This window comes from Malaclemys terrapin, chromosome 2 (genome assembly GCF_027887155.1).
Source record: "Malaclemys terrapin pileata isolate rMalTer1 chromosome 2, rMalTer1.hap1, whole genome shotgun sequence".
Taxonomy (NCBI): domain Eukaryota; kingdom Metazoa; phylum Chordata; order Testudines; family Emydidae; genus Malaclemys; species Malaclemys terrapin.
The window spans coordinates 117972360-117994572 of record NC_071506.1 but is presented as its reverse complement, the minus strand read 5'-3'; the positions used below and the strand labels follow the sequence as shown (position 1 = coordinate 117994572).

At 44.7% G+C, this 22213-nt stretch overlaps 1 protein-coding gene across 1 annotated transcript in view; it reads right to left on the bottom strand.

The window, feature by feature from the left end:
• The window catches only part of PXDC1 (PX domain containing 1), a 33880-nt gene extending 11885 nt beyond the window's left edge, over positions 1-21995 (bottom strand). The window contains exons 1-3 of the mRNA XM_054019164.1: positions 20600-21995; positions 4973-5064; positions 2757-2874 (exon numbers count right to left, since the gene is read on the bottom strand). Coding sequence (XP_053875139.1) covers positions 2757-2874; positions 4973-5064; positions 20600-20855 — 466 coding nt within the window. The 5' untranslated portion in view covers positions 20856-21995. The remainder of the gene's footprint in view (positions 1-2756; positions 2875-4972; positions 5065-20599) is intronic.
• Between the last annotated feature and the right edge of the window lie 218 nt (positions 21996-22213).

Sequence of the window (22213 nt, the reverse complement as noted above, 5' to 3'; positions counted from 1 at the left end):
TACCTACCAATCTTAGTTGTGAAAAGACCTGAGGTTTGAATTTTTTACAATAAAGATACATTTTTGCATTCAGACTAAGACTCATGTGCCTCCATGTTTATGTGGAAAAATTAATCTCTGACTTCTAGTCTATTTTTTATTGCACCCAAGTTGAATAGAATGTATATGTGAGTGGTTTTACATTGAATCCCTCCAGAATTCCACATCAGCTGTGACTCACTGTCAAACATTGTTCAGTGGATTGAGATGCAAACTCAAGGATCAGATTCTGCTTTCATCTGGTGAGTTTGTTTGTTTCAAATATTTTAATCTGGAGTGGACTGTGCTGGACACAGTTTGTTTTCTTTTAGTGAAAACAAAATATTTTTGCAGAGTATTCTGAGGTTACAAGTCACCTAGAGAATTGTATTAGATCCAATGTAAAGCAAGCCCTGCATGTCACAGTTTTTTCCGAGTGTCCTTGACGTGACCTAAGAATATTACAGCATTACTCCTGCAGTACAGAGCAGTTTAGAAGTTAACCTTTAGTGCCATCTGCTGGAACCATCAACTAAACAATGCAGTCATTTCAGCATGCAAAATTCAGACTAAGGTTGTGTCAACTAAACATCAGATTCTGGGCTTTGTTTTGAAATTCTTTATAACAGCCAGTCAGTACAGAAGACTGACTACCACAGAGTACTTTTGGATACCCAGACAGACAGGAAAAAACAAATCAAGTCAGGCGTGACTATAAACTGTAGGGCCTGACTATAAACTGTAGGAGTTAATTTGGGATTTAAAAACATTCTTGTTCAGGTCCCATTGTTTCCATAGCTCCTCTATGCATAGGCCTTGCCGAATCTACTGACTGCTAGTCCAGGCTTCACTCTTTGTATTTGAGCATTCACACATGAGAATTAAGATAGTGGTCTCCACACAATTCTTTACCTATTAAAAATAACAGTGACCCTCATTCTCTTGTCACACCAGTTGGTGTAACTTCAGTGACTTCCACAAAGTTATGCTTGATTTACACCAGTGTAAGAGGGAGCAGCACCTGAACTAGTAGCTGCCATCTTATTGCACTCTTAGACCTGCAACAGAATGGTGCCCAAACTACTGCTTAATGACCACATTCCATCTGCTTTTGGACCCATCATGTCAGGCATGCAGAGATGCACACAGACTACGTTATTGTTAAGTAGTTACCTTTAACTACATTTTTCTTCAGAGAACAAAACAAGCCTTAAACCCTACAAAAACAAAAAAATTGATTCTCCAGGGTTTAACCAGTTCAGCTCCAATGGAGTTATACTTGATTTATACCAGTGTCAAGGGAATCAGACCCAGTATGTCAATTTCCAGTATTATAAACTGCAATTTTTCCTAGACTTTCTTTTAAAGTATATTGTTTCAGAACACTTTGTTTCACATTATATATTCTTAAGGCTAGATTCTGCCACCCTTACTGACACCGAGTAGCAACTTACTCTACACGTAGTCCCATTGAATATGCTCTTTAGTGTATTTTCAGAGAACATTTTCAGATATATAGAAGCAAAATAAATGGCATATAGTCTAGCACATCATGCATTTAAGTGGGTGACCGATGCAAGAACTGTGCACAGAAATGGTATATGTAATTTCTAATTAACGTATACATAACCTGTCTAGAAATTTATATCTTTGCCATTAGAATTGGCCTAGACATCTTTATCACAGTTCGTTCTGTACATTAGTAAAATGACTAAAAACAGATCCTAAACCAGCTAAATTTTGCAAGATGATATAAAGAACTGTGACTGACTGATTTTCTGTGTTTGCATTTACTCCCTCTTGGGATACATTTGCACATGTCATGTACCAATATAGGAAAAACCTACTTTTTTTTGTTTAGATTAATGAATTTACCCACCTCTACTTGACTCACATCCTGGTCAAGGAGGATTAGGTACAGTAAATGTATTCACGCCCTCCCTCTCTCCCCCAAGCATACGAGTAGATACCTGAAGAGACAGACACACAAACCCTCCACTGAAGAGGAGACTGAATTTGTACATGGAAGCCAAACCAGGCATGGAATCATTGTTCCACACTTATACCTGCTCTTGTGTTTCATTTAATTTTTTTGATGCTCTTCACCATTGTTTATACAGGTAGGTCTGCTGTTAAATTTCTCAGTCATGCTTTATATTAAGGGTACATTTATAATTCATTTATAAAGGGTTAATGAACTCTAACAAATGATTACTCCTAACCATGGCATATAATCATGTACGAAATCTTCTATTGTACTGATGTAGTTACAACTATCTGTAAGATATATTACTCATGTCTTCTACATCTTTTCATCTCGTATTAACCCTTCTTAAAATATTTATAAATACACCCTTAGTATAAAACGTGACCATTTTGCATGTTATAGAAATATACTTTATTTCGTTCATGTCCTCTCAGTTTTTCCATTGCGATGCAACAGTACGGACAGCACAAGGACACGGCCTTCTCAAGGAATGGCTAATGGACTCCAAAAAGTGGAAAGAAGAGTCTGAAGATTGTATAATTCCCAAAAGACTCATCTCAACATGCCTATAGCTCTGCTGCATAGCATGTTTGCCCTTATGATATTCCACACATTGGAAGGCAAGAGCATGGCGAAAGTGGGGGATGAAGGGTTTCTTCTGAAATGCTGAGGAGGGAGGGGAGAGAAAGAACAGACAAATATTTTAATTTAATAATTCTTGTGTGCATTCTAGCGAGCTAATAATTCTTACCTGATATTTTAACCGGACTCTGAAAGCTTGGTTGAATTTTATGGACATTGTCATTTTTTAACACTTGATCTAACGGAGATCTTTCAAAGAAGGTAAGGACAACTTCAGATCTAGAATACTGAAAAAGAACCAAAGAAATATATATTTTCAAAGTTTAAGTCCCGCAGACTCACCGCTTGGTTTGTTTATCCTATTATCCCCTACCTCCCACCTGTTCCTGGGTCAAATCTTGAGAAATGCTGAATACATGCAATTCCTATTGATAACATGCAACTCCCATTGACTACATTAGGCATTTCAGATGCCCAGTGTCTCTCAGGGTTTGTCTAATAAATTATGACTACTTAATGGGCACGTTTATTTTTGTTTTTTGTTACTTGCCCATCAGTGATTTTCTAGGGACTTTGTATAAAATATAGTTAATGTTCCTTATAACAAACTTATTTGTCCAGTGCGGGAGGGTGGGAGGGAACCTCTTACACTGAACTCATCTGGACATGCCAAAAATCTCATGAAGTCTGAAACTCCTCTCGCTTGCACTCCTTTTCACTAGTGTAACTCCACTGACTTCTGTGCAGTACATTTTGCTCTACACAACAACAAGTAGCCAACCAGGTTCATGATCTTCAGATTTCAAAATGACCAACCATTCACATTGGTTATCAGTCACCATGGTCACCAATTACTGAAGTAGTTTTCTTCCCCAGTAAGCGCTTTGTTTGCTCATGAGTTAGTTTCCTTGGTAAAGACACTGACACAGCAGACGTGACTACACACTTTGTAAGTATCTGACACACTGAAATATAGAGATATGACTGTCAGGCAGAATGATCACGCCTGGCACATGGTCTATTGGCTACACTGTCATATGATAGGACCTTGGCTGAAAATATAAAATAAAAATACGTTGTATTTTCATGATGCATTCCATTTGAAGAACTCAAAGCACTTAAAATGAATAAAATTGCTCAGTATCCCTGCAAAGTATCGTTATCCCCATTTTATTGATGGGGAAACTGAGGCACACACGTTCAGTGACTTCCCCATTTATACAGCAAAGCCAGTGCCATGACCAAGAATGCAACTCATCTCCCAACTCCTGCATGTGTGGTTGAACTTCAAGAGCTATTGCTCTGTTACAAGATCTTCCCAAGGATCTTTAAGTGTTTTGCATACATTAATCAAGCCTCAACATAGCCTCATCATGGAGACAAATATTATAATACCTTTTGTACAGATGGGCAACAGAAGGATCAGAGAGGTTAAGTAACTTGTCCAATTTAAAAAGCGGACTGAATCTAGGGTCTAGATAACATGAAAAGAAAGGCATTCAGAAGCCTGGGGTAGCAGTGGCAAGACTACAAATAATACCCATTATTATTATTATTATTATTATTCATTAAGCACCTTCAGTGTGACTCATGCAATAAAAACAGGGAAATATATGGTCCCTGCTTGACTGAGCTTACAATCTACAGCCCCAATCCTGCAATCAGAAAACACAGAGGTATACCCTTGTGCCATACAGAGCCCCACTGAAATCAGGGAGTCTGCTCATGTGGATCTAATTATAAGACTGGGCCCTCAGTTCAACACACCATGCAGGTCAGATATATTACCCTGAAAGACAAGGAGATGATAGTCATGGCAATGCACAGGTCACTTTGTAGTAAATGTTATGTAACAGAACATTACTTAGATCACTGGTTCTCAACCTGCCGGCTGCTTGTGGTCCAATCAGCACACAGCTGCAGCCCATCTGACATCCTTAGGACCATACAGGTAGTGTATATATATATATATATATATATATATGTTGTGTTGATGCAGCCCTCATAACACAGAGAGAGTGGCTGGAAAAAAAAAAAAAAAAAGCCGCGATCGCAATTGCGATCGGCGGCACTCCAGCAGCAGCTCCACCACGTCGCTTTCTTCTTCGGTGGGAATTCGGCGGCAGGTGCTTCCCTCCGAGAGGGACCCGCCGCCGAACAGCCCAACGGCATGTCCCTTCCCCTGGGCCACCCCGAGCACCTGCTTGCTGGGCTGGTGCCTGGAGCCGGCCCTGGATACAGGGAGGGATGATGTGCAGGATCTTGAACAGCCCCTTGTGCCTCTGCAAAAGCTCAAACAGCCCCATGCCTTCCCATCTAAATGAAGAGGGCAAGTTACTATCCACCGGGTCTGAAGTTCAGTAAGGTGGTACTTTGCATACTTACTTTCCAAGGCATATTTATAATAATCTTCAGAAGCTTCTCCACTTCATTAAGCCTGGCTTCTATATCACGGGCCTCTTTTATTGTGATTAGTCCTAGAAACAAGGTAAACACATTGTAAGCGAGAATGAAAATACAAAACATGTATGCAGCCGTCTATATGTGGTAGACAGATCTAGTTTGCTCAAGAATATGTGGAAAGGCATCAAACAGCATGCCTAATTGATACACCTCTTTTACCTTAGGAGATGATGACCCATTGTCCAGAAGTAGCTCCCCTAACTTAATTTCAGAGTGTTGTTGTGTTGGAACACAGGGAGGGATATTAAAACAAAAAACCCAAAATCCTCTTTATAGAGCCATAATCCATCCTTATTTGTCAAAGAAGAGTAGAAAAGAAAATACCCACACAAGAGAAGAGGAAGAATCAAACACAAGCTAAACAAAGCTCTTTGAGAGCAGTCTCATATTTCTTTGAATGTAATATGGTACAGGAGCAATAATCAAAGGAAGATTTTTCAAAATCCTATTTGTAAACAGCTAGACTGCAGGACAAGTGTCTTTTGCTACAACTGTCATGGTAATCATCCACCATGAACGTTATCACACAGCCATAGAAACGATCAAGATGGAAAAAGACATGTTAGGTCCTCTACACCATCTTAATATCCAGTCAGTGCAATATATTTAGAGTGCTTTATCTCTATTTTAAATGTCTCAGAATAAGAGGCTTCCACCATAATACTTGAGAGATTTTTTTCACAACCTAACAGACCTCATTGTTGGAAAATGAGGCAGTCCTAAAGGCTGCTGCAGACAAAAATCCAGCAAACTGAAAAACCTAGGTGAATCTTTTAAAAGCAGACAACAAAAACGTGTAAAATAGTTTGAGGTAGAACCCTGTCCTTGAGCACTCTGACAATTTTTGTGGTTTTACACTCATATTTTCCTGTTTTTTAAAAAAAGTTTTAATCTCCTTGTTTCTGTGTGAAAGACCCATACAAGACTGTCAAACATACAAAACGAACAAACTAAGGACAAAAATATAGAAAAATTTCACCTACATTTTCCTTCCAATCTCTCTCTGACATTGTTATCTTAGGCTGTGGCTACACTACACAGTTTACAGCGGTGCAGCTGTGCCACGGCAGCACTGCTAGTGCGGATACTCTAATCTGACAGGAGAGAGCTCTCCCATCGATTTAATTAATCTGGCCCCTGCAAGCGGTGGTAGCTACGTTGGCGGGAGAAGCTCTCTCCTGCCACATAGCACTGTCCACACTGGCGCTTAGATCGGTGTAACTGACATCGCACAGGGGGGCGGCGTATTCATACCCCTGAGTGACATAAATTATACCAACATAAGTAGTAGTGTCTACACAGCCTTATTTTAGGTGTTGCTCGTAGCACTAGCACATACGTAACTTCCAGGCAGAAGTGTGAGTTTAGGCTGGCAATGGTCCTTAAAGTACAGCTTTAGTTTAAAAAAAAATGGTTACAAACTATCTCAACAGCAACTACTACTGGCAATGGGCCCCAAAATTACATCATCCACGGCAGAGCAGAGGATTGCCAAGGATGGACCAATAGGATGTTGGATGTGTTGTCATATTCTATACAAATCCATTAGGCACACTGTAACTTCCCCTATTTCTTCCATACTCAAGGAAGGAATAGGTTCCTAGCCCAGAGCCTGAGTCAACAACAGCCCTTAATATTGGGGTGCTCAGAATCTTGATCTAGCTCTGAATTTTGTAACTAATAGGCACCTACAGAGATTCTATCTTACCACAATGTAGGTGAATAGGGTTATTGGGAAGTTGGACCAACATATAGATATAGCCTCATTTTCTACATCTTTCTAGTTGCTTGGTAGCCCATTTTGCTAGCTCTTTATTCCAGGCCAGCCTCACCGGTGCTTTGACATGGGCCCAATGATTCTATATGCAAAGTGGCACAGTACTGTTTGCCTGGCTTTTACTATGAATAAGTAGGTAAGTAAATAAATCCATATATTCATGTCTTAATATTAGTGACATCATAGCAGAATTTTCTAAAGCCTTCACGATCCATCGCTAATTTCAAGGGCTGAGCAGCTGACCTTCCAGTGATCTGCCATATACTATCCATCCATCATTGTCTCGCTGGTCGTCCCCCACTACAATGACCCCCACCATTCCTTCCATAATAACTTTCTCGGGTTATTGCCATCTCTACAACTAACGTGACCAAGTACATAAGATTGCATCTGTTGATTTCTAATATCAAGATCTGCTTTTCTCCAGTAATATTTCTAACATAGGCATTCATCTTTTTTTCCTGCCAGACATACAGCATTATATAAAAACTTTCTGCAAATCCTTGAACACAATGGAATTACTTGCACGAGAACAGACTACACCTCTACCCCAATATAACGCTGTCCTCGGGAGCCAAAAAATCTTACCGCGTTATAGGTGAAACTGCGTTATATCGAACTTGCTTTGATCCGCCGTAGTGCGCAGCCCCACCCCCCCAGAGCACTGCTTTTCCGCGTTATATCAGAATTCGTGTTATATAGAGTCGCGTTATATCGAGGTAGAGGTGTATTTGTGTAAGTAAAGGTTTCCAGTGTTGCAGATTCAAGACACTGACACACCTCCTAATCTTCCTAAAGAGATGGCTGGCAGGAATGAGTATTAGTCCAAGTAAGAGCTCTCTCTGTCTCCAATGGCCTATTCTTTCATCAGAAATGGCAGATGAGATTTTTAGTCTCTGGAATTTCACAGGCCACCCAGTAGGGGGTTCTACAGCTCCATGCATCCACCAAGATTTTCCATCATAAGCAAGAGATTTCACCTCTAGTACATGTTTCTAACCTCTAGATCTTGGAAAAGAATCAGCTACAGACCAAATACAAAAACCTACTAGAAAACTGGAACAGAAGGCTTTATAGCTTTTAGTAAAATAAAAAACATTTTTATTAAAACCTTAAACAACGTACCAGAAGAAAAGAAGCGGAGTGGGGAGGAAGGAGATTAGGAGTGATGAGAGGCAGCGGAAACTCCTACCCTTTTGCTTTTCTACCGAAAGCCTGTAAGAGCCATCCATGCTCACTTGTTACCTCTGAAAATAATGCTTCCTCTCAATGACTGACAAGTGCCAATTTGTGGTCAGACTGCATGATTAGCACATGGGTCTGCTTTTAGGATCATGAAAATCTGCACTGCCACAGAGAGAGCTCCAGGACAGGCTTTGCCTACATGCATGAATAAGAACTATATATGCACGAATAAATCACTATAAACGTTCTCACTCACTACAAACACGCAGCCTAAGCTGCTGATCTTCTACGATTAGTCACTATGAATTCAGCTAGGTACAGGCCCCTCTGCTTGACGCATCTGCATTCTAAATATGTGGAAAATACCCAAATGGTTTTACATGTAAACTCACGCCAGCATAATTTCATTTGTAATATTTGCACACATTATATAATTTTAAAAATTAACAGGTACAAGACATGCCATAGTACTTTCAGTAACTGTAGGCCACGATCCTGCAATTTATGTGATTGCTCACATGCATAAGAGTTCGCAGGATCAGTCAGAGTAACTTTTGGCCGAGAGGGTTGCAGGATTTCACCCAAGTCCTCCATTTACATTGCTAACGCAGACTTGGAAACCTTGTTCAGACAGAAGTCCTTAAATACAGGAAAATAAATCAGAAGAAGATGCCTTGTAGCTTGGAACCCAACTGTACTATTTTTCACTTGTTCAGTCATGCATACGTAGGTTAGCTGAGAAATATCCTAATGAGGTCATGGAGAAATGTTGCTCACACTCCTTTTCTTCTGCTGCAGTCTGACTTCTAATTGAAAGCATGTGCTAGATCCTCCCTGGAAACTTTGCTGTGCTGTCTTATTATGTGTACTAAGCTTGGACAAATAACTATCATTTCAAGTGATTTAAATGCTGTAAACACCCATCTTTATCGTTCTTAAGCTAAACTGGATTTCCATGGGCTTCTTTTCCCCACCACAAAACCTTCAGTTATATACAAATGTTACTGAAATGTGAATAATTATAATATTTTAATGTCCATACACCTAATCTTGCACATGGCTGAACTTTTATGTAACACACATACATAGCAAAGCATTTATTTGCATGTTTTTTAACTGATAGGGGGCGGGGGAGGAATTTCACTCAATAGTGCCCAGCTCACTATATCACACACACTGTTGATGAGAAATGTACATAATTAATCACTTATAAAAAGATCTACTGACTTCCAAGGCAAAATAGCTACATACATACATAAGAGATGTAAGTCTCACACACCATCCCTAGATAATGCCATGAATAGGTCTTTGTTTTTCCAAAAATGTAGCTATGTTTAAGTTGGCAATGTCTCAGACAGGTCCCAAATCCTGTTCATCTTACTCACAAGATTAGCCCTATTGACTCCAATGGGACTAACTCATGGGTAAGGGGCGAAGGGATTGGCATAGAGATCCTCCCCTTCCACTCTTAAGTTTAACTCACTAACCATGGAACCTTACTGGAGCATGGAGGTCAAAGCAAGTGTATGCTTTCTGCAAAGTGTGTGAGATGTTGTACTGTGATTACTATTACATATTATCCTCCACGGTGTATATGAAAAAATAAATCACATTGTACCTTCCTCTCCTCGACCCAGACTGCCATCTCCCATGGGAAAACCCACAGGAGGGAGCAAGGTAAACCAAGAGGTGGACAATCCCATGAAGTACACCTGGCAAAGTTTTCCTATACCGAAAGGAATTGAGAGACCACAAATTTTGGAGGTTGAGCCCCCTCCCAATTGCATGGAAGGCAATTAGATCTTACAAATCTCCCCACCTGCAGGACATGCATTAGCAGCTTCAGACTGGACTCAGAGAAAGATAAGACAGTCTACAGTTGTTATTGCCACCCCTCCTCCCCATTTCTGCACAGAATTATACAGGATCTGCAGGGATGATACAAGAACAAAGGGACATTCAATGACATTAAAAGGTGGGAAATTCAAAACGGATAAAAGGAAATACATTTTCACACAAGGAGCAATTAAGCTGTGAAACTGATTGTTATAGGAAATAATTGAGGCCAAGAACATAGCAATATTTAAAAAAAAGAGTGGGGAGGCTGGGTATTTATATGGATAACCAAAAATAGCCAGAGTTGTTATAATTAAAGATAATAAAAATGTTGGAAGGGATATTAAACTTCATGCTTCAGGGTTTAAGCTAATCTCTAATTATTAGAGATCAGGAATGAAACCTATGTGGACGGCAGATTATCCCACATCGGCTACTGCAGATTTTTTACACCATCCACTGAAGCAGCTGGTTCTGGCCACGGTTGCAGACAGGATACTGGACTAAATGGACAGATGGTCCGATCCAGTGTGGCAAATCCTATGTCACGGGTTCTCGCAACAAATTTTTTAGTGGCCTCTGAGTGCGGCCACCAACTCTCACTGCTGGCCACACTGACACTTTTTTCTTAAAATACTTAATTAACTTTAGGAAAAACAATTAAATATGCACAGATTCACATCCAAATCATTGTAATATATATTTGTGGGTTTTTTTGGCAGACTCAATAACAAAAATAATGTGGCCTCCCCCTTCGCCACCCCTCCCCATCCAGGGCTTAGCGCAGGGGTCTCAAATTAAATTTACCTTAGGGCCAGTGCCAGTCCGCAAATCCTCCCAGTGGGCCAATGTCACTCACACTGCCCAGAACCCGCCCCCCAAAAATTCTGCCCCCCCAAAAATACTCCATCCCCCACCTGCCTAAGGCTCTGGGAGGGAGTTTGGGTGGGGGAGGATGTCTGGGATAGGAGATTGGGGTGCAGGCTCTGGGAGGGAGTTTGGGTGCAGAAGGGGTGAGAGGTTGGGCTCTGGGAGGGAGTTTGGGTGGGGGAGAGGGTCTGGGGTGCAGGCTCTGGGATGGAGTTTGGAGGCTGGGGTGTGTGTGGGGAGGGGGTGTAGGCTCTGGGAGGGAGTTTGCGGGCTGGGAGAGTGTGGGGAGGGGGTGCAGGCTCTGGGAGGGAGTTTGGGGCTGGGGGCTATGGGGACGGGCTGCAGGCTCTGGGAGGGAGTTTGGGTGTTGGGAGGTGTGGGGATGGGGCGCAGGCTCTGGGAGGGAGTTTGGGTGTTGGAGGGGGTGTGTAGGAAGAGAAAGGGGGTGCAGGCTGTGGGAGGGAGTTTGGGAATGGGAGGGGATATGTGGGGAGGGAGTGCAGGCTCTGGGAGGGAGTTGGGGCGGGAGGGGATATGTGGGGAGAGGGTGGGGGTGCAGGCTCTGGGAGGGGGTCAGAGGGTGCAGCGCTTACCTGGAGCTCAAGGTGGGGCAGTTCAGGGGCCACCGTGCACTTCTGCCCCCAGGCACCGCCCCCGCAGCGTCCCATTGGCCGCAGAGGCGCTCGGGGCAGGGGCAGTGCATGGAGGAACAGCCCCACCCCGCCCCTGGGCCGCAGGGAGGATCCAGCAGCCACTGAAGCAAGCAGGCAGACTCCGCTCAGCTCCGCTGCACTGCCGGGGCCCCTGAGGTGGGAGCTTCCGGGGGTGGCAGGTGGGGCCAAGGGAGAGACCCGGTCCCAAAACTGCTGGAGCCCTGCGGGCCACTTTGGGGAGGCTCGCGGGCACCGGGAATTTGAGACCCCTGGCTTAGCGGGTCCTGGGGCTTGCTGTGAATATTGGTATATTTGTTAATATCACAGCACACTTAGTAGCTACCTGGGAGGCTATGAAAAGTGATAAGTGATATTAATAAATATACAAGTATCACTTTTCACAGATAGCTAGTAAGTCTGCTGTGAAGTGATAACTTGCACGTTTGTTAATTTCACTTTTCTCAGCAAGCCCCAGGACCCATTAACTCCTGGATGGGGAGGGGGCTGCGAAGAGGGAGGCAGCAGAGGCCAGAAGTGATGGTGGGTCAAGAACTCCATTGCTCCTGCAGCGTTGTGCTCCACCTCTTTCCAGACGCTGTGTAGGGCGGCGCATCCATGAGCAACAAGGAGGGAGGAGGAGAGGCCGATGCTTCCCCCGCCCCCATCACCACTCAGGAGGCTGTTGTGGCCACACAAAAAGCCCCTGGTGGGCGCATGCAGCCACGATGGCTGCATTTGAAAAACGTTGTCCTAAATTCTTATGAGAGCAGCACCTCCCCTGTGATACCTCAATTCAATTCTGCCACACTATCCATGCATGGGGCTGGGGATGGCGTCACAAAGGCAGCACTCTTCCCCGCTATCCTCAGGGGGCTGGGGAAATCCACACATGGAGGGTTCAGTCCATGCATTAATTCTGGAGAGAATAATCCAGGTTTTAGAGGTCACCTCTGCACTCCAAGGGTTTCGTTTTCATGTGATGTCACCAACATTGCTCATTCTGGGGGTGTTTCTTGGGGAGAAGCTGGCAAGCTGTGCTGGTGGCTGGATGTTGGCAGTGTGAAAAAAACCATTGTTTTAAATTGGTTACATTCTGAACAGAGCTCTTGCTTGGGGGCATTTAGGGCCAGATTTGTAAAGGTATTTAGCATTATGCAGTGAGAATTAGGTCCTTAGTGAGATTTTCAAAATGTTCATCTTTAGGCAGATAAATACCTGTAAAAATCTGGGCCTTAGTGCACAAATTTAATCCTGATACAACAGGTTTCTTATTTTAAGATCTATAACTCAGACTATGCAGAGGTAAGTTACAGCACCTAGCAGTATTCCTTTCAAACAACAGCCTGACAAATTCCCCAAAACAGGAATTCAAGAGTAAAAAGATTGTTTTTTTTTATTTCATTCTATATTTAACTTAACTGTTTGTGCACACATGCACAGCCCAAGGAGGTTAAAGGCAGAGAACTCTGGTCTCTCAACTCACTGGCTTTTTACATACATTCATACCAACATTACCATTTATTATGATAGCGCCTACAACCAGTCTAGGTGTTCAGGACTTTACTGTCACAAGCAAAGAGAACAGTCCCAGCCCCGGTGATCTTGCACACAGGGTGTCAGATAAGACACATGGTATAAGACAGAACACAAAAGACAAAATGAAGTGAGGGAAAAGTGATGGGAGGAAGAGGAAATGAAATGAACTGAGTTTGGCATTAAAATGGAAGTCTCTGCTATCACTTTTAGCACTGAATTCATACAAACTCAGAAACTCAGCATGGAACGTGGACCAAAAAACCTCCAAACTGACGAATGTTATTAATTCATCATGTACTCCAAATTTTTGGATGGCTTTGTTATGAAATCAGATGAACCATTCATTTTTGCCATCACTGGACCACACTGTTGAATGATTTGGTGAACATCAGCTGGTTTCAATGGATTTACCTATAACCAAGTAAAACTTGTAAAGGAGACTGAGCAAATGAAAAAATGTGTCCTTTCACTGAAAGGTCCTTAGCAATGGTATGCAACCAATGCCATCCTGGAAGAGCTGAATCTAAAGGCCATTAAGGCAAATAAAAAAACTGAATTTCAGTCAGACTACATTGCTAGAAGCCTGAAAATGAAGATCTGTTCCCTTTTGTCCACCAGACTGAAGTTCTGAACAAACTCTGTTAATGAACTATTGACAATGTCAACAATGAAATGGGGCACAATAGATGCAGTGTATTTATCCGTATTGTCACAGTACTGTAACAGCTGCTGTCTTTGGAAACTGCTAAATTGCCTCAGTAGAGTTCCCTTCACACATATATTAAACTCCCAGATGGTCTTGTAAACGGTGTATAAGAGAGCACACATAACACAGCAGGTTACGGGTACAGAAAGTGCAGCAAAATGTGACAGTCTTCTAGTGTGTGTAATCCAGATCATGCAGCCCTCAGTCCTTCCTGGTGTACTGCAGATGTGACACAGAAGCAGCTGAGCATCTCTTTCCCATTCACTGATGTAACAGGGGAGGAAGGCAGAGATGATCCAGCATGAAACAGAAGTTGTGTGTCAGGAGATAATGTGGAGGATGATGGGAGAGCTCTGATGTGCCACATATAATTAATTATCAGTGACACCAACATTCTTGTGAAGGACAGAGAAAAACATGAAGAGGAAGAGAGGAAACAGAAAGTAGGCCAAGCAAAGTGAGACATGAGGGGGATAAATGGCCTGGGAAAGACTGACGAAGAAAGGAAGAGAAAAATCAGACTAGATGGGGCAGGGGTGGGGGAGGAAGCAACCGTAAGAGAAACAATCTGAAAAGAGAAATACAGCAGAACAGCACTATGAGACAGAAGAGACTGTATGTACTAAGACTGTGTGGGTAGGTTCAGCAGAGGTGTAAGTAAGTTGGTACGGTCCGGTACAGGCCGGCGATTTAAAAAGAGCCCTGCTGCCGGAGCCCCCCGGGTAGCAGAGGTGGCTGGGAGCCTCGGAGCTCTGTTGGCAATTTAAAGCCCCCCCTTTTTTTCTGGTTGAGGCCACACATACTGCTCAGGAGTCCGGTGTACTGGTAAGTCCTTTAAGTGACTTTCACCCCTGAGGTTCAGGCACTACACACAGCCATAATGTGAATGACCATTCTGGCAGTGCATTTGAGCTTTCATGCTTACCATCCATGTGTCTCTTCATTGGGAACATGAACATTCATAAAGCTATTAGCACATGTTAAGAGTTTATAAATACTAGGATCAAATTCTGAAGTCTGTGAGGGCAGAGTTTCTGGAAGCAGAATTTCTGGAAGCAGAATTTGGCCCTAGGAAAACAGCACTAGAGTGTATAAAAGTGTTATAGTTTCACTCCATTAGGATTCCCAGAAAACACATAATCACTCAAAAGGCCAAATTTATCACTGGCTTCAGTGGGATTGTGCTTAGGAGATAAAATTTAGATTGATCAAGAAGCACTAGGGCAGGGATCTGCAACCTTTGGCACGCGGCCCGCCAGGGTAAGCCCCTGGTGGGCCGGGCCGGTTTGTTCACCTGCCGCGTCCGCAGGTTCGGCTGATCGCGGCTCCACGACCAATGGGGGCTGCGGGAAGCAGCGCGGGCCGAGGGATACGCTGGCCGCCACTTCCCACAGCCCCCATTGGCCTGGGACGGCGAATCGCGGCCAGTGGGAGCCGCAATCAGCCGAACCTGTGGACGCAGCAGGTAAACAAACTGACCCAGCCCTCCAGGGGCTTACCCTGGTGGGCCGCGGGCCAAAGGTTGCCAATCCCTGCACTAGAGGCTGGCTCTTGCACTTGCTGAATTCAGTGGGAGGTTTGACTTTGACTTAATGGGTGAAGGATCGTGCTTGAAGAAAAGTCTCTAACTACTCAATATTATTTTGCGGGCAGTAGCCACTTCTCATTCATTCTATGCCAGATTTGTACCTCGTTTTCTTTATTTTACTTTATTCATTTGATCTACTGCAATTATTTCTGGATCTCTTTAGAGTGAATTGATCAATTTTATGTCAGCGCCCTAATCCTTTTTGCTGTCTTCCTCACCAATTTTTACAGAGGAGGTAATTTTGAATAGATGTAAGCAGAGTGTAGAGTGGTAATGACTAAAATTGTAAAGTACTGTGTATGTCTGTGAATGATAAGACCGCACTTATTGAGCCAGTCTGTACTTTTATATTGTGTTGTTTGTGCAGGCGCTTAGAGTAAGGGATAGGCACACTTCAGACACCCAGAGAAAATACTATGAAGATTCTGGTGACATCATAATGAATCATGAGAATGAAGATTCTCTGTCATTATAAGAACAGGAATCTGATTGGAAGACAAAATTTATGACCCTACAAAGAGTGGCAAACAGCACAGAAACGGACTTGTTAGCCAGCTTACTATTAATGTGTAAGAAAAACATTTTAGAAAAGCATCACTGTAATAAGGAGTACAGTTGTCCTAGACACTCACACCTCATGCTGATGAGCGTACTTGGCCTTTAGCCTCATTATTCATTCCAGATGGCCAGGTATCAAGTATACTTTCCCATGAAGTCTTATTGCTTATACTGTGTATACTACTTGTACTATAGTACAGATTGTACGAGATTGATACCCTCCCCACTCCCTATACAGAAAGGGGAAGGTGATCAGCTATCTCCATAGCAGCATTCCTCTCCCACCCTGCACACACTTTCTCTGGAACTACCAGGGCATGTGAAATGAAATAAAGCTGGCAGCTAATAAAATGTGATACACCCTCTAATCCCTCTGGTGAGAATGCCCCTGTCCTGGCACAGTTGGAATCAGGGGAGACCATGCCAATGCAATTCCACTGGAACATGTAATCAGTGGTTCTCAAACTTTTGTACTGGTGACCCCTTTTACATAGCAAGCCTCTGAGTGCGACCCCCCTTATAAATTAAAACCACTTTTCAATATATTTAACACCATTATAAATGCTGGAGGCAAAGCAGGGTTTGGGGTAGAGGCTGACAGCTCGCGACCCCCCAATGTAATAACCTCGCGACCCCCTGAGTGGTCCTGACACCCAGTTTGAGAACCCCTGATGTAGATGGTCTTGTGCCCTTGGTAGATCTTGTGAGCCTTATGGACCAGACCCTGCCTTACTTCTGTTGATGGAGGAGAACCATCCCCCTGTCTTCCACACAACAGAAGAATACAGACGAAACTGCTTGAGAGGTACCTGATTAAATTCCCTGCTTCCTATGCAGGTACCACACCACCTAAGGGTACAACATGGCTCATAAAGTCTGATCTTTGCAAGATTCTGATAACCCTCCGTTCACATTAAAGTGGCAGGAACATTTATGTTTTCAAGGAAACTCTGGTCTAAAGGAATACAAATTAATACTACTCTCTATTTGCCTTTTCAGTCAGAATTTTTGCTGGGTGTGCTGGTACCCACCCCCCATTAGGGCACAAAGTCCCTGGAAAAGTTAAGGTATATGAATACAGCAGCTCAGGGTCTTGAGCACCACTAGGAAGGGCTCGGGATCCTGCAAGAGGACTCTAAGTTTATAGAAACTTATAGTTTAATGCAGTGACTTAATTCCTTCAGTATGCGTATTAGCACAGGGCTCAAGCCTTAAAATACTTATGCAAACAGTTCTTACTCTTATAAAGAGACCAACTGCCTTCAATGGAACAATCTGCATAATGAATGTCTGCTCACATGAAATAGGGGGGTTTGCAGGTCCAAATGCTGCAAAGTTCATAATGAAAAGCAGGCTTGGTGTAATATTATAGCCTGACCCCCCAGTGAGAGGAGATCTCCCAACAGCATGTACCGTGGTACCAAGCACATGATCAAGACTTTCTAGGGAATCCTTGTTGCAGTATAGAAGCATGCATTTATACCAGGTCAGTTCATTTGCACAAATGCCCTTTGCAAGGGTCAATGATATTTCTTCAGACTGAAATAGATTTACATGTAACAAACTTCAGAAGGCAAAACACTGAGCCTTGGTCTACACTTCAAATTTGTGTCAGTATAACTACGTTGCTCAGGGGTGTGGATTTTCCTGTCAATATAGCTACCGCCTCTTGAGGAAGTGGAGTGCCTATGCCAACGGGAGAATCTCTCCCATCAGCATAGGCAGCGACTTCACTAAGCGCTACAGCAGGGCAGCTCCACCTGTGCTGCTGCAGATCTGTAAGTGTGGACAAGCCCTGAGCTGCAGAACTCCAATCTCAAAACAAGCCACAATTAGCTTGCAATTCCCTCTTAAAGATTTAAAATATGTATTTCTCCATTATTCTCCGCACCTCTTTTTTAGTATTCCTAGTGCAACAGTGGCCAATATGGGTCTGTTTTTTTCCCCATTACCTTATTTTTGCATAAGCATCATTAATGCTGTACAGTTCTGGAAATAGTGGATTTGGGGGGCGGGGGAGGGTGTCACTAAAATTTGCTGTTACTGCACAAAAAGGAACATACCAGCACAAAATGTTAGCTTTGTTTTGAACCCACAAGTATTTATAGTCCCACAAAAGGAGTGGTCTACCATCTCTTTCTAAAGTTTCTGCAACTGAAAAGTGGAAATTTTTTTAAACCTACAAATTAACAACCATTTTTAAGATCAAACTATTTTAGTTCAAATTTTAGGTGTCTGCTACTTGAAAATATCCCTTAACTTTTATATAACGTAGTTTGACAAAGTGTATATAAATGATAGGATAATCTAATTCTTCTGATGCTACTTAAATGTATCTACGGTAACCAGAAGTACTTCCAATTCCTGCTATGCAATGCAAATTTGACTAACAATGCTTTCACTGCTTCCATAAAGATTAAAGATGCAAATAATACTCTGCCTGGCACTTTTGGAAAAGCTAGGATCAACAATGTATCTGACTCAGTGCTAATGCCTAGAAACGGTGTGACTTTCTACTGGGTTAAATATATTGAAATTTATGGAAACATGTGATTCTTCTTTAAAATGCTACATGCAGAAACCTGAGATCCAAAAAGTGTATCTAAAATGGGGTCATACCCCCTATGTGTACCAAACACATTATAAAATCCCCTGCTTATATCCAAAGCATCATTTAAAGAAGATTTGACTGTATGTGTGGCCAGACATGCACAAGTTCTGGTGAATAAATATGAAATACAGACTGTACAGAGAAATGCAGTGATACCTCATTACCGCAAAGTCATTTTTCACAGAATTTCATTTTAAGAAGTGGGTTCACTGTAACTGGAATTACCAGCTATATACTGCAAATACTCAGAAACAATTCAGGACTTTGATTCCATCACTTTCACGTGTTTCACTGTAAATAGTTTCCATCATTAGCCAAAGAAAGTACAGTTCTTGAGATTTAAAATATCTTAACCCCCCAAATCATAGAATTGTCAGCATTAAAAATAATGTAGGGAGATAGAAGCTGCCAATGACTGTATTATTAGGGCTTAATTCTTTCACCCCCTCCTCATGCCTGTCATTCACTGTGGAAGCCTACTGAAATCAGGATGACAATTTATGTGGGAAAGATTACTCACAGAAGTGAGGGCTGCAGGACCCAGGCCTTGCACAAGAATTAAATCTCCTAATGTGCTAAGGAGGTTTACTCTTCCCTGACTATTCATCAGTTATAGTTCATGCTACGTGGGACGATCAAGTAGGGGCATCAGCATTCCAGTGTGAGTGAAAAAGCACAAATGGGGCCTCTGAAACATGTAATTAAGGCCTAATATTTTGCAAGAGTGGTCACTGATTTGAAGGGCCACACTTGATACAACTAGGGCCTGGTTTTTAGAGGTGTTGAGTACTCACAGCTCCAACTCAAGTCCATAGGGCCTATAGGTGCTCAGCACCACTGAAAATCGGGCCCAAAGTATGTTAAATTGAGTGCCCAAATCATTAGGCCTTAGACTTGGCAGCCAGCTCCAGGGTTTTCAGCTTTTACACAGCAAGGTTCCCCAGTTGACTGCAGGGGGCACTCAATGCCAAGACTGTCAGGAAGCATTCCTTCCTCCCTCAGTGTCAGCTGAGAAAGGATGAGGAGGGGAAACAAGATGAACTAAAATGAGCAACTCTACATTTTCAGAAACTGAAAGAGAAGTGATTTCCCATGAACCTAGAATACAGCACAGGGGAGGAATCAGGGGGAAAGGGGTGGGGGAGAAGAAGAATGTATTCCAGATATTTTTAACAGGACAAAATGACAACACAAATAGATGGAAACCTGGCAGGAGTAAAGAAAGCAGGAGGCTTGAGTGACTGACAGAGCCTGCAAGACATATTTCACGTTGAATTACTCTAGAAAAAATGATTTTTTAACCACCTTAGCTTGGGGAAAACTCTCTAATGCTACCTCCAACCTCAAGGACCATGTCTTTTCTCACACAGGTGAGAATCAGAAGTAACTCCATTGAAGTCAGTAGAACTACACTTGTACAAAGGAGCAGAGAATCAAGCCTCAGAATTTAATTCTCCATCACCCTGCACTGGGGCTCAGCATAGGATGGTTAAAGAGAGATAGCAGCAGCAAACTTCCATGTTACCATGGGAAAATATACACAAAGTCTGGACTTTTCCCCCCCATTATTAGCCCTGTAAGTCTGCTCTATCGACTGTGAAGAGCTGCAGACTTCCCATTTTCAACACCAGTGCTTCCCCCATACCACTCCCCCCCCCAAAAAAAAGCCCCCGCTCCCCTCAGAGTGTCTCAGGCAGGGGTGGGGAGGGGTTAAATCAGTGTGGATGGAGCAGTAAACATAGATTATGTCACTTAGGATCACTTGGACCAAGAGGGGGTGGGACAGTATTCTAAGAACCCTCTCTGCAATTACGTCCACAGGGTGCATCCGAATTTGGGGCTTGTGCCTATGTGGAGCATGATGACAGAGTTCGATTTCCCAGCAATCTCGGCCAAACCTCTGGCGTAAATTCTCTCCACTGCCTTGTATGAAGGGTTACCAGTCTGACTGAGCCAGGTGGTATTTCACAGGCACTGTACACGGCTGTAAGTTACACAGTGGAGAGTATCCAGCCCGTTATATGGCGTTTAACCCTTTCCTCCCCCACTCGTTCTGTAGCCTTTCAATCGCTCCAGGAAAGCGACTCAAACCCACACAGGCAGCAACAGAGCCTGATTCTCCCCAGCAACTAAGTTACTCTCCCCACCCTCTCCAGGGTGTACCTACATACACCCCAAGCCAGGAGCAGGGTCTTAGGCAATAGGAAGGAAGCCAGAAGCTGCCCAAACCTTGGAGCAGGGGGGACTGTGACAGCTCGGGGCGATCCTCCGGGAAGGAGTCCAGCAGCCTCTTGAAGAGGCGGCCCAGGTCCGAGTAGCTCCGGTGCAGGTAGAGAACGTTCCTGTCCGACCACTCGGTGCGGATCTCGAAGAACTCCTCCTCGTCCCCGCGCCGATTGATGATGAGTCTCCGGATGCCGTTCACCCAGCAGCCCCTCACGTACATGTTCACCAGAGAGGTGCCCTCAAACACGGCCGAGGCCATCCCGCCGCTGCCCGCACATACCCCGACGGGGAGCAGCCTCCTCCAGCTGCTGGGGAACCGAAGGGTGGCTGGGGAGAAAGTTGCAAATCAAGGGGGTGCGATGCAACCCAGCCCGCAAAAAGCACGGGTTGAGTCTCCTCCTGCGCTGGAGGGAGGTCCCAGCCCTGCCCTCCTCCCACTGCAGCGGTGCTGCGTGTCACACGCCCGGCAGGCAGCGGCACGGCGGGGAGACCTCGACGGGCAGGAACTTTTCCCGACTTTCTTGCACTTTGCGCGGCGCCGGGCCGCAGCTTGGCCAAGGGCCCGAGCTGCCCCCCGGGCTAGGAGGCAGCGCCCTTTGCAGTCCGATCCCGGGCACTCCCTGCACACGCAGCTCTTGCTTCGCCTTGGCTCTTTCCCCACGCAGCAGATGGAGGAGGCGCCTCCCGGCAGACACCCCTCCCGCCCCGCCGACTCCTCTGCGCCCCGGGACTCCGCGCGGGGGAGGGTCGTGAGTTCCGCTTGGGCTCCGCTCCCCCGGCCTTGGCTTCCTCTCTCCGGATCCCGCGGGAGATGGATGGACAGCGGGGGCGGGATGCTGGGGCGGCTGGTGGGAGTCTCCCGGCGGCTGCTCCTCGGGGGCAGCAGAGAAGTTTTGTCTCCCGCGCGGCCCTGCAGCAGGCAAAGGCCGGAGCCCCCCTTTTGCCTTCTCTCGCGAAGGGACTAGGGCCGGGTTATCGCAACGCGATCGGGCGCGCTGCCCCCTCGCCCCGCCTGGGCGGCTGCTCTGCGCGCTCCGGCCGGGGCAGCTCCCTCCTGCTCGGTGGCGCTGCCGATCCCGGCACGCTGGGGAGGGGTCAGTGAAAAGCCCCGGCCAGCGGAGCCTCCTCCTGAGCTGCGCTTGCCAGGCTCCCTCCCCGCAGCAGCAGCTGAGAGCCCATAGCCAACACCCGCCCCATCCTTAACGCTGAGCAGGGTCCCAGCCCAGGGACAGGGTCCTGCGCCTCGGGGTGATCTCACAGACAGCCACTGAGCGGACCAGAAATTTCTCTCCCTCCCACTGACCCTAGAAGTTTTTCTTCCAACACCAGCGGCTGGGAAGAGACAGCTCCCTCCCCCCTGCCTCTGGCTGCTGCATTCGCGGCCTCTCAGCGCCCGCTTCTAGCCTGCACGTGGTTTTAAAGGCAGAACCCGCTGCTCTGGTGAGATGCCTTCCGCAGCAGGAGTGTCGGCGGCTCTCCGGGGGGGATTGGCTCGGAGATGACTGCCTGCCATATCGGGCCTCCCCTTCCCACGCAATATTAGCTAAAGCAGGACAGGAGGCTGGACTCGTGATGTACTATTGAGGAAAGAGCGAGACTAGAAGCACATACGTGGTT